The sequence below is a fragment of the Phycodurus eques genome, chromosome 17 (assembly GCF_024500275.1).
Source record: "Phycodurus eques isolate BA_2022a chromosome 17, UOR_Pequ_1.1, whole genome shotgun sequence".
Classification (NCBI taxonomy): Eukaryota; Metazoa; Chordata; class Actinopteri; order Syngnathiformes; family Syngnathidae; genus Phycodurus; species Phycodurus eques.
Genome location: NC_084541.1, coordinates 14,305,101 through 14,319,559, shown reverse-complemented (window position 1 = coordinate 14,319,559; position 14,459 = coordinate 14,305,101). Strand labels below are relative to the sequence as shown.

At 45.0% G+C, this 14,459-nt stretch overlaps 1 protein-coding gene across 1 annotated transcript in view; it reads left to right on the top strand.

Annotated features, from left to right (window-relative positions):
- The first annotated feature begins 3,534 nt into the window (after positions 1 to 3,534).
- nbeaa (neurobeachin a) overlaps positions 3,535 to 14,459 on the top strand; it is a 67,729-nt gene continuing 56,804 nt past the window's right edge. The window contains 1 exon segment of the mRNA XM_061701886.1: positions 3,535 to 4,065. Within this exon segment, the coding sequence (XP_061557870.1) occupies positions 3,781 to 4,065 (285 nt within the window). The 5' untranslated portion in view covers positions 3,535 to 3,780.

Sequence of the window (14,459 nt, the reverse complement as noted above, 5' to 3'; positions counted from 1 at the left end):
TCTCGCTCTCTTGCCTGGCAGCTCCATCCTCATCATCCTTCTCCCAATATACTCACTGTTTCTCCTCTGGACGTGTCCAAACCATCGAAGTCTGCTCTGTCTAACTTTGTCTCCAATACATTGAACCTCGGCTGTCCCTCCGATGAGTTCATTTCTAATTTTATCCAACCTGGTCACTCCGAGAGCGAACCTCAACATCTTCATTTCCGCCAGCTCTGCTTCCTGTTGTCTCTTCACTGCCACTGTCTCTAATCCGTACATCATGTCTGGCCTCACCACTGTTTTATAAACTTTGCCCTTCATCCTAGCAGAGACTCTTCTGTCACATAACACACCTGACACCTTCCTCCACCCGTTCCAACCTGCTTGGTCCCGTTTCTTCACTTCCTGACCACACTCACCATTGTTCTGGACGGTTGACCCCAAGTATTAAAAGTCCTCCACCCTTACTATCTCTTCTCCCTGTAGCCTCATTCTTCCCCCACCCCCCCTCTCATTCATGCACATATATTCCGTTTTACTTCGGCTAATCTTCATTCCTCCGTTTTCCAGTGCACGCCTCCATCTTTCTAACTTCCTCCACCTGCTCCCTGCTTTCACTGCAGATCACGATGTCATCTGCAAACATCATGGTCCACGGGGATTGCAGTCCAACCTCATCTGTCAACCTACCCATCAGCACTGCAAAGAGGAAGGGGCTCAGGGCTGATCCCTGATGGAGTCCCACCTCCACCTTAAATTCGTCTGTCACACCTACAGCACACCTCACCGCTGTCATGCTGTTCTCGTACATGTCCTGTATTATTCTAACATACTTCTCTGCCACTCCAGACGTCTGCATGCAGTACCACAGTTCCTCTCTGGGTACTCTGTCATAGGCTTTCTCTAGATCTACAAAGACAAAATGTAGCTCCTTCTGACCTTCTATGTACTTTCCATCAACATCCTCAAGGCAAATAATGGATCTGTGGTACTCTTTCTAAGCATGAAACCATACTGTTGCTCGCAAATACTCACTTCTGTCCTGAGTCTGAAAATCTGATAGGATGAAGTGTGAAGTTGTTCATGGACGTTTACATTGCCGACTAAACTGGATCAGATTTGGATTCATTTTGGTCTGACAAAATTCTAGACAGCAATTTGCGCACTCTTATCTAAAACATGACATCCTTCGCTGCAAAGTCATAATACGGTAGCAGTGAACGAAGTCGTTCTATTAGTCTCCACTGAGGGGCGCTGTTGACCTGCTGATACCAGTCAGTGCGAATCCATTGAAGAGCTTCAGCATCCATCACCCAGTCTGTCGTCCAGCAATTGATTTGGGTATTCATCGATCAACCCAACAATCCATTAGTCCATTTTTGCAACAATATCCTTCCACCCAACATTCTATCCACCAACAACACATTCAGCCATCTATTTGTGTATCGCTACATTCATCCATTTATCAACCAATCCATCCATGCAGGTTCCTGTTGTTTTTTTTCTGTCACAATCGATCACACGTCAACATCCAGTCATGTGCATGCTTGTCTACTTGTGTTACTACTTCCTTGCAGTGCTTGTCTACTCTGGCACCACAGCCACCACTACAAACAAACACTGCAAGCCCTGAGAGGAGCGACCTTTTCATGGATGGATGCAAGAAGAAGAACAAGAAGGAAGAAAAAAAAAAGACTTGTAGCCAATCAGCAGTCAGAGCCGGGACAGAGACGCCCTGCAGGAAGAACCTTTTGTTACCCAAGACAAAGCTATACAAGCCTTTGTGTTATAGCAAAGAGGAGTGTGACATACACACACACACACACACACAAGGCCAGAGAATGTCATTGTGATGTCTCCCCTTGTCATCAGACTGCGTATCAAGCAAGCGAGTGGCAGAACATTAGTGGTCGCTGCGTGGAATGAAAATCCATTCAGACACACACTTATCCCTCACTTGTAAATGGATGTGGCTGCCAGCAGATGTGGCCCGCTGGAGGAAGAAATGCAGTGTGAACCAAGTGCACAATAAAGGCACCAAGTAGTACTAGTATTATTGCAGGTCCATTTTCTTGTAAGGCACTTTGCGACCTCCGTTAGCGCCCAAAAATAGAGATTTTTTAATTTTAAAATAAATATATATATTTTCGTGATTTGTATTGTGTGTGTGTGTGTGTGTGTGTGTGAATATACACCCAGAGCCATTGGAAATATCGATATCGATCAACCGGTAAATCGAGAGCTTCACCTTTTGCCTCAACTCTTGACAGTCCACATCATTGCAGACGCTGCACCAATCTGCCTGTCGATTTCATGCTCCTTCCCTCGCTCATGAGCAAGACCCCAAGACGAACGGAGGGTCGGGGGCAGATCTCACCCCCCTGACCTGGAGAGGGCACTCCGCTCTTCCGACTGAGTATTGAGTTTTTGGTTGTTTTTTTGGGGGAAACTCGCTATCTGGTCCCTCACTAAGGACTTGTTTGCCATTTTGTAAAGCTGCAGCCAACTGAACTCCTGGGATCACTGGGACACACCAACCCCACCACCACGATAAGGTGAAAGGGGTGTATTTTATTTCATATTTTATTTATTTGATGTATTTCATTGTATTGTTGATTGTCTAACTCACTTGTGTTTTTGTTCCATTAATGTATCATATTGAAATTTAGTTTTTATTCAAATATTTGTTTTTAATTATTATTGAATTAATAGGTCCCAAGGTGCGGCACGGTAGACGTCTGGTTAGAGTGTCTGCCTCACAGTTCTGAGGATCTGGGTTCAATCCCCAGTCCCGCCTTTGTGGAGTTTGCATGTTCTCCCTGTGCCTGCATAGGTTTTCTCCGGGCACTCCGGTTTCCTCCCACATCCCAAAAACATGCATGGTAGGTTAAAGAAGACTCTAAATTGCCCGTAGGTGTGAATGTGAGTGCAAATGGTTGTTTGTTTACGTGTGCTCTGCGATTGGTTGGCAACCAGTTCAGGGTGTACCCGGCCTCCTGCCCGTAGATTGGCTCCAGCACGCCCGCGACCCTTGTGAGGATAAGCAGCACAGAAAATGGGTGGATGGATGGCGATTGCAACTAAACAGTTGAATGCATTTACTGTATGTTATGGTATCATATTATATTGTATTGCTTTTATTTAACAGCTTTTGTTATTTAGTTTATGAATTTTTTATTTTTATTTAATGGATTCACTGTTTTTTGATTGGTTGTATTTAATTTTATTTTATTGATTGTGTCTATTTAAATAATTTGCTCAATTTCATTTTGGTTTCTATCATGTATATTGCAAAATAAATGTAAATGTATTTTAGTCCACTCATTTATTGGATTCATTTAGTAGAAAAAATTGTATTATGTATTGTATACAATTGTAATTGGATTTGTATTTGATATCATTCTGTTGTACGTATGCGATGGCATCGTTGGCACTGGCGCAGCTCCGTGCGCGTGCACGCGCACTTCGGGACGGTGGACGCGCCCCCACCAGCATTGAGTCGAGTGCGCATGCGCGGTCAACGGCGGCCCACCGCAGCCAGGGGGCGTCAACATGGCGCTGTTGGACGCTCGCGTCGACGTCGACTTCAGTGACTGACTGACAGAGAGCCGTCACCCTCCCCAACCGTATGAAGCCGAGCACGGTGCGAGGACGCCCGCGTCGCTTGTGAACGTTCGCCCGCTTTCAGTGTGGTACGGTGGATGTGTTTGTCTCCGCCGCCGCCGAGCCTCAGCTTGTAAGGCAGGTAGGTGCGAGACACCCGTTCCCGTCCTCTCCTCCAAAGAGAGGGCTGGGAAAATGTCGAGCGAGAAGCCGCTTTCGGCACCACCGGGCTCGGCTTGCTCGCTGGCGGCCGCCGACTGCTCCTCACCATCACCACCACCACCACCCGGACCGCCGCCGCTGCCTCTTCCGGGGGACAGGATGCCGTCGTCAGCCGCCGGCTCCGTGGTGCTGCCGGCCGGCGTCATCAACCCCGCCGTCCCCATCAGGAATATCCAGATGAAATTCGCCGTGCTGGTGGGCCTCATCCAGGTCGGCGAGGTGAGCAACCGGGACATCGTGGAGACTGTTCTCAACCTGGTGAGTGGACCACCCCCCACCTCCCTTCTCCATCACACACATTGACTCCTTCATGTTTTATTTGACGCCACATGCTTCTTCTTTGAAGGGATGATGTCATTTGTTAGTTCATCTGTGCAGGGACTCAAACGCTTAAATATGAATTTGAATGGCTGAAGTGAGATTGTGCGTCCCCTCCCTCCCTTTCCTCGTCCTCATCCTCATCAGCATCAGGAGCGGCCATTGTTGACTTAATGGCGCCGATAAAAGAAAAAGCCCCCCCCCCCCCCCCCCCCCCCCCCCCCCCCCCCTCTTTTTTGGTGCCTGGTGCAGGTGGCGCCAAATGGCACCAAGGTGGACAAAGGCCCACTTAGCATGATGCTATCCATCGTTATGCGTCCATTGTGAATGATAGGAAGAGGGTCATAAGGAGGGGAAGGAGGGGGGGGGGGGTTTGCACAACCCCCCTCATTAATGCAAAAGTGAGGGGAAGGGGGACATTTTGACACATGTACCCCTATTTTGTTTGTGTGTTGTTTTAACGCGAGGCCTCATCCTCACACATTTTAATCCCGTTTTTTGGGTTACGAAACAGGCAGTGGATGCTAAACCATGCTATGCTACTACCCTCCCTCCACACATGCATCATGCATGCATGTGAGCGGCCATGTTGTTTTTATCTCAAGAGATGACCTCAGAGCAGTGGTGCTTCTTGGTTATTTTTTTCATAGCCCCCCCTTTCACCACTGTGGCCTATTTAAGTGAAGGACAGCCAGCAAACAGCTGGACTGTACCATTCTGCAAGCCCTCTCCCTCCCCGCCCCGATTCTCTCTTCCCAGGTGGACCGACAACCACCCTCCCCACCCCTACAAAAAAAACGCCGCACAGGCTAATCTAAAGCCCCGGTCGGCCGGGCTGCGCCGTGCATTTGAAAGCAGGTGGAAAGGCGGGGGAGGAAGGGGACGACAGGGAGAAAGGGGGGTGTCTGAGGGAGGTGGGGGAGGATGAGGACGTGGAAAGATGCTGCAGTGTGCCAGGGAATCATGCAGAGGAAGTGCAGGGACGAGGTCAGAGCTGCTGCTTATGGATAGATGTGATACAAGTGCTTTAAAATGGCTGCTTAAAAGGGCACACTAATGCTAAGTCGCACACCATGTCCCACGTGATTAAAAAGTGACTTTTTATGATTGGTAGTGTACAAATAGTAGGGTTGGCTAGTTGCCAGCGACTACGCGGAAAAGGCTAAGTAGAGCCGCAGCGTTGTTGGATGCACAGGGTCGTGGTGTTAGCTTAAAAAACACACTTTTACATTGTAAGCAGTCACTAGCTTCGTCGTCACTGTGAAAGTACTCCGAAGCTGGGAAATTCGCTCTTTTGTTTCGTGTCCAGTACCTTTCACACGATGCAGCAACATAGCAGAAGAAGCTAGCTCTGGAGGGCAGCGTGCAAGGTGAAAAACCTGTATGAAGATCAGTGATCTGCCATAAAAAGGATGTGCAAATTGGCAAAGTTCATAGCGAAAGCTGTAAAAATAAACAGTTCACCTTCATTCCTTCAATTCCTTGTAGGTACCTTTCACACAGTGCAGCGACACTAGCAAAAGAAAAAGAGGAGTGTGAAAGGGGAAAAAAGCCTGCATGAATCTTACTGTGCCAATGTTCATAACAATAGCTGTGAAATTTGCTTTTTGCCTTCTTATCCCATTCCTTGTCAGTACCTTTCGCACATTCCAGCTATACGGAGAAAAAGGCAGGTTGGATGGGCAGCGTGAATGGGGAAAAATAGTTATAAACATTATGTACAAAAAGAAGCACAAAGCGACAAAGTTCATAACTCATGCCACCGTTCCGCCTCTGAAGCTTGGAATTTCCCAGGTTGCTTTCATCCCCCCTCATTTCTTGTCAGTACCTTTCACACACTCCAGAGACAAAGGAGGAGAACGCTTTGGTTGTGAGAAGGGGGGGGGGGGCAGTATGAATATTACCGACTCGCCCAAAAATAGTTGCAAGTTATATAAAGTTTATAACCAAAGGCAGACTATTTGTGGTTCGACTTCATCTGAACTTTTCACACAGTGTAGCCAACACAGAACAAAAGCAGTTAGACAGACAGCTAAGATTGGCAGCATGAAAGGGGACCAACCCATATGAACGTTATAGACATGCGGACACACAAAAAAAGGTCCTAAGTGATGTAGTTAAAAGCCGTCCCCACCCAATTCCTGGTCATTACTGTTCACACAATCCAGCCACACAGGGAAGATAGCTTTGATGGGTAGCATGAAAGGGGAAAAACCCGTATGAACATAAACTATGTGCCGAAGTCCAAAAGGAACTGCTAAGTGACATCAAGTTCATAACTTAACATAAATTATTGGATTGCCTTTGCACCCCTGTTCCTTGTCTGTACCTTTCACACATCCAGCAAACCGGGAAAAGCCGTCTTTGACCGGCAGCATGAAAGGGGAAATACCCTTACACAATGTCGAAAGCTGTCCCTACCCCCCTTTTTTGTCCGTATCTTTTGCATAGTCCAGCGACACAGGGAAAAGACAGCGTTGATGGGCAGTGTGAAAGGGTAAAAAATGTAGACGGATGTTACCACCTTGCTGATGTAGAAAAAGATGGGCAGAGTGACAAGCGGTCATAACTAAAGCCACAAAATTTTCATGTCGCCTTTGCACCCCCGTTCCTTGTCTGTACCTTTCACACATCCAGCAAAAGGGGAAAAGACATCATTGAGTGTGAAAGGGATGCAAAGTGACTAGAGCTCATAACTTAAGCTGGGAAATTGCTGGAAAACACCATCCATTCCTTAGCTGTATGTTTCACACGGTCCAGCGACACGGGGCGAAAAAACTTTTTATTATAAACAGCGTGAAAGGGGAAGAAGTTATATGAACCTTAAGTATAACCGCCTATGTTGAAAATGCAATGGTCCCGAAATGCGTGCTACTTCTCCGGAAAGAAAACCTGGAGTTGTGCATCCAGTTGCATGTCAGCCTATGAGGGAATTTTCCTTTTCAATTAAAGCAGCTGAAGACAAATGAGAAGGGAAAAACCTCGGCGGATCCCCGAAAAATCCGTTATCCCCGCGACCGCACTCCCAGCGCCGTGCACCACCGAGGACCGTATTGATTCCGTCACACCGGCCTAACTGATGGCCGGTCCGGTCGGATAGCATCCGATACGCTCCCTGTCCAATGTGCCGCCAAGCAGGAACAAAGAAAACCAGTTGTTTTTTTCCCCTGCCCAAGACACACACAAGCACACGTGTGCGCGCACACACACACATACACACACACATATGCGCACTCGGCTATTATTGACAGCATCCCAGTAGTCATGGCAACACTGCTCTTAGAACGCTCGATAGCAGACGCCGGACCACCTGCTGCTGTCCTGCGCTTTCACACTTAAGCTCCCCTCATTGCTTCTTATCATAGACTCCACAGTCTCCACTTTGCTGCAGCACTGCATCGTTTTACCTCTGCCAAGCGGGCAGTCGAGCAAATTTAATGCTCGTGCTAATGTTGGTTTACGCCCCTTGCTGTTCCTTATCTCTGGATTCCTGCTTTTCGATACTCCACAGTCTCAAATTTGCTGCAGGAAGACATTTTCTTGGTACCCTCAAGTACAGGGGGGCTTTTGTTACTGTCACAAAGCAGGAAGTCGTGCCAGTATTTATTGTTCAAGCGGATTTGTCATTACTGAAATACATTCCATAGTCTCCACTATGCTGTGGCGGGCCATTTTTTTGCTGCTGTTCATCTCCTATTGGATAAAATGAAAATAGTGAGTGACATTTGTTTCCTCAGACAAGCAGGAAATGAAGCAGTTCTGTCATCGCTTAAATCACCCCACATGCTAATGTACCCCATTGCTGTGTCTTAACTCTGTGTGCAGCGCTATTGTACTCCATAGTCTCCACTTGGCTGAAGCATTCCATTGAACTGCGAGGGGCATTTGATATCACAGCCAAGCAGGAGGTCAAGCCGCGAGCAACGGTCCATCAGATTTCTCATCAGCAAAACGACAAAATAAGCTTGCTAAAATTTGTTTACCTTGTTTTTGTGCTCACAAAGCCATGCTATTATACTCCGCAGTGTCTACTTTGCTGCAGTGGTCCATTTTCCGGTTGCACTCAGTCTCCTCTTGTATACAATAAGAAAATAAGACCACATGCTAACGTTAACTTAGCTAGTTGCTGTGACTTAGCACCGGATGGGGCACTATGGTACTCCACATTCTCAACTTTGCTGCAGCGCTCCGTCGAGCCGAGAGGGGCATTTGTTACCTTCGCCAAGCGGGAAGTTGAGCAGATTTATGGTCACTAAATGAGTAAAATCAGTGCACATGGTAACATTGTCTTACTTTGTTTTGTGCCTTACATCTGGACGTTGCTCTATTATACTCCGCAGTCTCCACTTTGCTGCAGTGCTCTATCGAGCCAAGAGGGGTGTGTGTTAACGAACAGGAAGTTGAGCTGGTATCTATTGTTTAAGCAGATTTGTCTTTGCCGAAAGATTCCGAGTCTACATTGTGCTGTGGTGGCCCATTTTCTTGCTGTTCTTTATCTCCTCTTGGATAAAATGACATGATTAGGTTAGCTTTTTCCTTAGGTTGGTGGTGTGCTGTGATTTAATACACCACAATTCTTCCCTTCTCTGCCCTCAGTCTTCTGTTGGATAAAATGAAGAAAGAAAGCCCGTATGCTAACCTCAGTTTACTCTGTTCATGTGCCTTAGCTCTGGATTCCATGCTGTTATACTCCAGTCTCCACTTGGCTGCAGCGCTGAGATTTATTGCTGCCTTCGAGGAGATGGGTGTTTGTTACGAAGTCGAACCTGTATCTATTATTCAAGCAGATTGTCATTGCCAAAATAAGCTCCATAGTCTCCACTTTGCTGCAGCACTCCGTTGTCTCACTGACTTTATTCTCTCTCTTGAATAAAATGACAAATATAAGACCACACTTCGATGGCACAGTTTCCACTTTTCGGCCGTGCTGTTTTCTTGCTGCCCTCAGTCTCCTCTGGGATCAAATTATTCAGTTCTATACTAGTAATTTCTCTTTTTGCCGTTTGAGTCTGGAGGGAAGCGTCCCTTCCCCCTGCCATACAATCCAAAAAGGTACGGTCCTGTCCTCTTGCGTCATGGTCCGTGCAGCACGTGTTATGTATGATTTGTGTTGCCCTCTCCACACGTGAAGTGTTATTAAACATCAAACAGCAACAGGGTATATTTTTAGACATAAAAAAATAATCTGCTTCTTCTTCTTTGTGATTTAGTTGCACATCTTTTTTCCTCCTGCATTGCACCTGCAGGAGCCCTCCTCCTCCGAGTCTCATTATCCTCGTACACTCTCTCGCCAAGACGAGGTTGCACACACACACACACACACACGCTCACAAATCAACATTGATAGATGAACACCTTAGATCCAAGATCATGTCGTTATGTTGCCAAAATTTCTCAGGGATGAGAATTAGTTTGGATTTGGTACATTACAGGTGTACAGACATTAAATATGATGTAAATGCAGGGGCGCCTTGAGATACAAGTGACAGGATTTACGAGTTTTTGGCGATAACGAGCCATATACGGCTGATTATTTGCTTTGACTTGTGAGTGTAAACGTGACATACGAGTGCTGTATGGTGGCAGGTAACTCGTCACAACAAGCTACAGTTTGGTAGATTAATAAATAGTCTTCAAAAAGGAGGCTTCAAGATGGTCATTGCTGCGCTCAGCTGAAGGTTACTGTCAAACTGAACATGGAACAAAGAAAACTACGTGATGTATATTTAAAACAAGCTAACAGTTAGCATCTGTGTGGTGGTGTTTTTAGCCTTGAAACAATGGCTACCTGAACACAAATCGTGCAGCAACACATGTAGACAGAGAACAACAATACTCACAGGCATACATATTTTTTTATCTTCTGCGAAGAACGACTAATGTTACTGCCGTACTGTGAAGCCGAGAGAGGAGCTGAATCTGAATGCGCAGCACAAATGTGCATTGCAGGAGGAATTGTAACAAAAACTGTTTCATTCGTCTTAATTATATTCAATTATGTCATTACTGTATGGTTTTATGAAGTATTATATTATAGAATGCTATTTTTCCTCTAAAAAAAAAAAAATTTGGGGGGGAGATTGGAACAGGCTAATGGCATTTCCATTCATTAGAATGTGGAAAGATGGTTTAAGATATTAGTGTTTTTAGTTACGAGGATTGTCAAGGAATGACTTAAACTCGTATCTCAAAGCACGGTTGTATGCTACATTAGAGGTGCATAGACATTAAATATATCGAGGCCAAATAACTATACAGTATACCCAGCGCTAATCCCTAAAATAACAGCTACGAGAAGCTTGTTGTTAGATCCCTCAGCGCCATTGTTTCCACACTATTGTATTCAAATGTATGCAACGTGTGTAAGGGGGGTTGCCTCTACGGTGTGTGTCCTCAGATCGTGTCTGTTTGTATATATGTGTGCGGTGACACTACTGCAGTGCAATGAAAATAAGTGTGTGTGTATGTGTATGCCTCACAATGGATCAATGAGAGTACAAAGTGATGCTTTACTGTCCTCCTGCAACTTCTTCTGCACTGCACATTGTCTCTTGTAACACGCGCACGCACGCACACATGCACTCTCACATGCAAAATTACACACAGACACACGCGCCGCTTTCCTCTTGCAGCCCACATCATTGCCTGGCAGGGCTGATTTTAAATTCATGCTGGCCTAGTTCGCCTTTCTCCCTTGGCTCCTCTCTCTCTCTCTCTCTCACACACACACACACACACAAACACACACACGCACGCACGCACACACACACACACACACATCTGCTTTTCCTTGAAGTATATCACAAGTGTCGTCATTAATCATACTGCTGTGGAGTGATGATGCTAACAAAGTAGTGCGTTTGTGTGTGCATGTGTTTTTCTGTGTGATGTCACTGACAATTAATTGTGTTTTCAAGTAACACACGCACACACATATTGGCGGACATGTTGGAGGTGTGAACAATGCAATAGCAGCAGGACTGACTGTATGTTCTGTCCAGGAAATAGACTCCTCCCAGTGATTGCGACTATTAACTCCCTCACATCCTACACAAAAACACATGCGCATGCACACACGCGGAAACACGCGGCCGTGATGGAGTGCTGTTTAAGGTTAAACAAGGACAAAGCTGCTGTGGTATTTGGTGCACTTCATGTGTTTGTCAATGCACTAATCGATAAATTAGGGTTAAAAAGACTCACCTACAATACACATTCTTTGCGAAGAACGACTAATATTACTGTGGCTTACGGAGCAATTGTGACCATCTCCTTCTTGTATATCCATATGCCTGTATGACACTGCCCCCAGGTGGCCAAGGCGTGCACACCAGAAGGAGCAGCTCAATATCCATTAAATTGAATCACGTGTCAATTGCTTTGCGAAGAAATATTCATTACGAGGAGCTGAATTACAAACATGTTCGATGTTCTTTTATGAAACGCGTAGCTGAGACAGCACTTCAACAAAACACAGTAAAAAGTCTTAAGTGTTTATCTTTGCATGTTTCATGTTGTGAACTGGAGCAAACAATGCTAAAATGTAACATAGAAGGCCCAGTTTGTCCTTGGGGAACAAACGTTTTTATCACCTTCATTGATAGAGTTAGTGTGCTGGTAGGTGGTGGCAGTTCTGCCGGGGTGCTAGCCGCTAATCACCTTTCGCCACACTGCCGCCACATGAACAACAAGGATGGATGGAGTTTTTTTTTTTTTTTTTTTTTTTTCTCTCCACAGCAGCGGTGACTCATCGTGTCAGCCCCTTCCCGCCTCCTCGCACACCCTGGAGTGTACAAAATGAAGCTAATGTTTACGTCCCCCGTGAGTGGTAGCACACGGTGACTCACTGGGAGACCAGTTGTCGCGGCCCACTTGTGTAGAGGACATCAAGCGAAGCAAATGTATTGTATGTCATTTTTTTAAAACTCAAATCGCAAGACAGTATATATTAAATACTGTGGAAACCAGATGTTTACATACATTACCTCTATAAAAAAGCTTTTCTGTTTTTTTTTGTTTTTTTTCTCTGAGTCTGACATGAATGTCTTTTAATATAGTGCATTCCGACATCTGGTTTCAACTGTATATAAGGACATTAAATTGGATGTTAGATACTTTAGTAGTTTTTCGAATGCGTAATCTTTTTTATATATAAATGTTTGAACCACCAGTTGGAATCGCTGGTCTAACATGTTCATTGTGTTGTTATTTAAAGATAAGGTAGCTTTACATTTATATCTTTTGTCCATCAAAATGTCATGCCTTTTATGATTTATTGTTCTGAGTTGCCACCTCGTCTCTTTTGATTTGATTTGATTTGAACGTTCTGGAACAGCGTTTCAATTGCGTCTTTGATCTACTTTTTTTTTTTTTTTTTTTTGGTTCGACTGGCTCTTGAGTTCAGGCGAGTACGCAGCTTTGATAATAAATAGGTTTTTTTGTTGTTTTGTTTTTGCAAAACAAAATATCCAGATTGTATTTTTCGTCTTTTCTCGATTCATCATTGATACTCTGGCGGCAAGGTGACCGAATGGTTAGCACATCTGCCTCACAGTTCTGGGGACCGGGGTTCAAATCCCGGCCCCGCCTGTGTGGAGTTTGCATGTTCTCCCTGTACCTGGGTGGGTTTTCTCCGGGCACTCCGGTTTCCTCCCACATCCTAAAAATGTGCGTAGTAGGTTGATTGAAGACTCAAATTGCCCCTTGGTGTGAATTTGAGTGCGACTGGTCGTTTGTTTCTATGTGCCCTGCGATTGGTTGGCGACCGGTTCAGGGTGTACCCCGCCTCTCGCCCGCAGATAGCTGGGATAGGCTCCAGCAGCCCGTGACCCTAATGAGGATAAGCGATAAAGATAATAGATGGATGGATAGAATATAGCTTTATTGTCACTGTCACAGGGACAATGAAAATCCCCTAGGCATCTCCCAATTTGCAGCATTGAGGTAAATAAAGAAGTCCACATAAACACACGATCACAAAACGACACTTACTTACAAATTACTGGAAAATAGTGGTATTGTGATATCATGCTATAATGATAGTCTGATAGTGTCTTATGCTATTTTGAATTTCTTTTAATATCGTGGTATCGTGAAGTTAGGCTCTCGTGATACCATCCTGTCATGTTATTCGCATCTTGAGATATTTTGCTATCGTTATAATCGGGGCATATTATCATAGAATTGTGATGATATCTTGCTATCGTTATAATCGGGGCATATTATCATAATTGTGATATTGTGCTATCCAGATATTCTGATATCGTGATATCATATTATCATGAGATTCTAATATCGTTTTTTTTTTCGTGATATCACGCTATTGTTATATTTTGATATTGTGGTATGGTGCTATCGTGATAGCATGCTATTATCTTACTATTGTGATATCATGCTATCATGATACGATGTCGTTTAATGGGCTACTGTGATATCGTATTGTCGTGCTGCCGTGATATTTTCTGATTGTATGAAAATGCTATGGTGATACTGTTATATCATACTATCATGACTTTGCGATCTCATGCTATTGTAAACTAGTATTAATCGTGATATTGTGATCTGATGCTATCGTTACATTTAACTGTCCATAGCATACCATGCAACGTAATACACTTGAATAATTAGACTGATGTTCCTGGGATGTTCATGTCATGATGAATGATGGCGGCAACTTGTTTCCTGGAACGAGTCGTGAAAAAAAACAAAACAACCTTGTCTAAATGAGCCTCATGCTGCTTCACCAAGTTCTCGGCTAAAGTACTAGCGTCTGGCGCGTCCTTAGGACGTGTTAATGAGGCAACGCGGCATAATCTGAAAGTGCTGATGTGAGAATAATTTGCGAGGATGCAGTGTTCAAACGGCAGCTCACGTGCGCGCCGCTGTTCAAAGGCAAACGTCCGGGCTGCATGGCGAAGCGACAGGCCTGCTACACTGCATCACCTCAGCTTGTATAAATAGTACCAAGGCCTTGATGTCTCTTGTTTATACAGCGTGTGTCCAACAATTCTACAGTGACATTGCTTAAATCATCCATTCTTGGATCCTTGAGAATTCTTCTGCCTAAACGGGCTGACGAAAGAAGTGGAGTTTTGTGTGGAACGATTTTGAATGAGGACTAGGCCTTTTGGACTTTTTTCTCTACTAAGCTGCAACGAGCAGGGGCGCAATTAATTTAGGCCCGACTCATTTGCTGACTAAACGGGCTCATGTTGCAAATGTTATTTGGTAAAGAATAAAAGTTGGGTGTCGGACGATTTTGGATGACCGGGCCATTTGTTTTTGTTTTCTCTCCAGTCGACCGACCCCAATGACCAGAGGGGGCAGTTAATTCA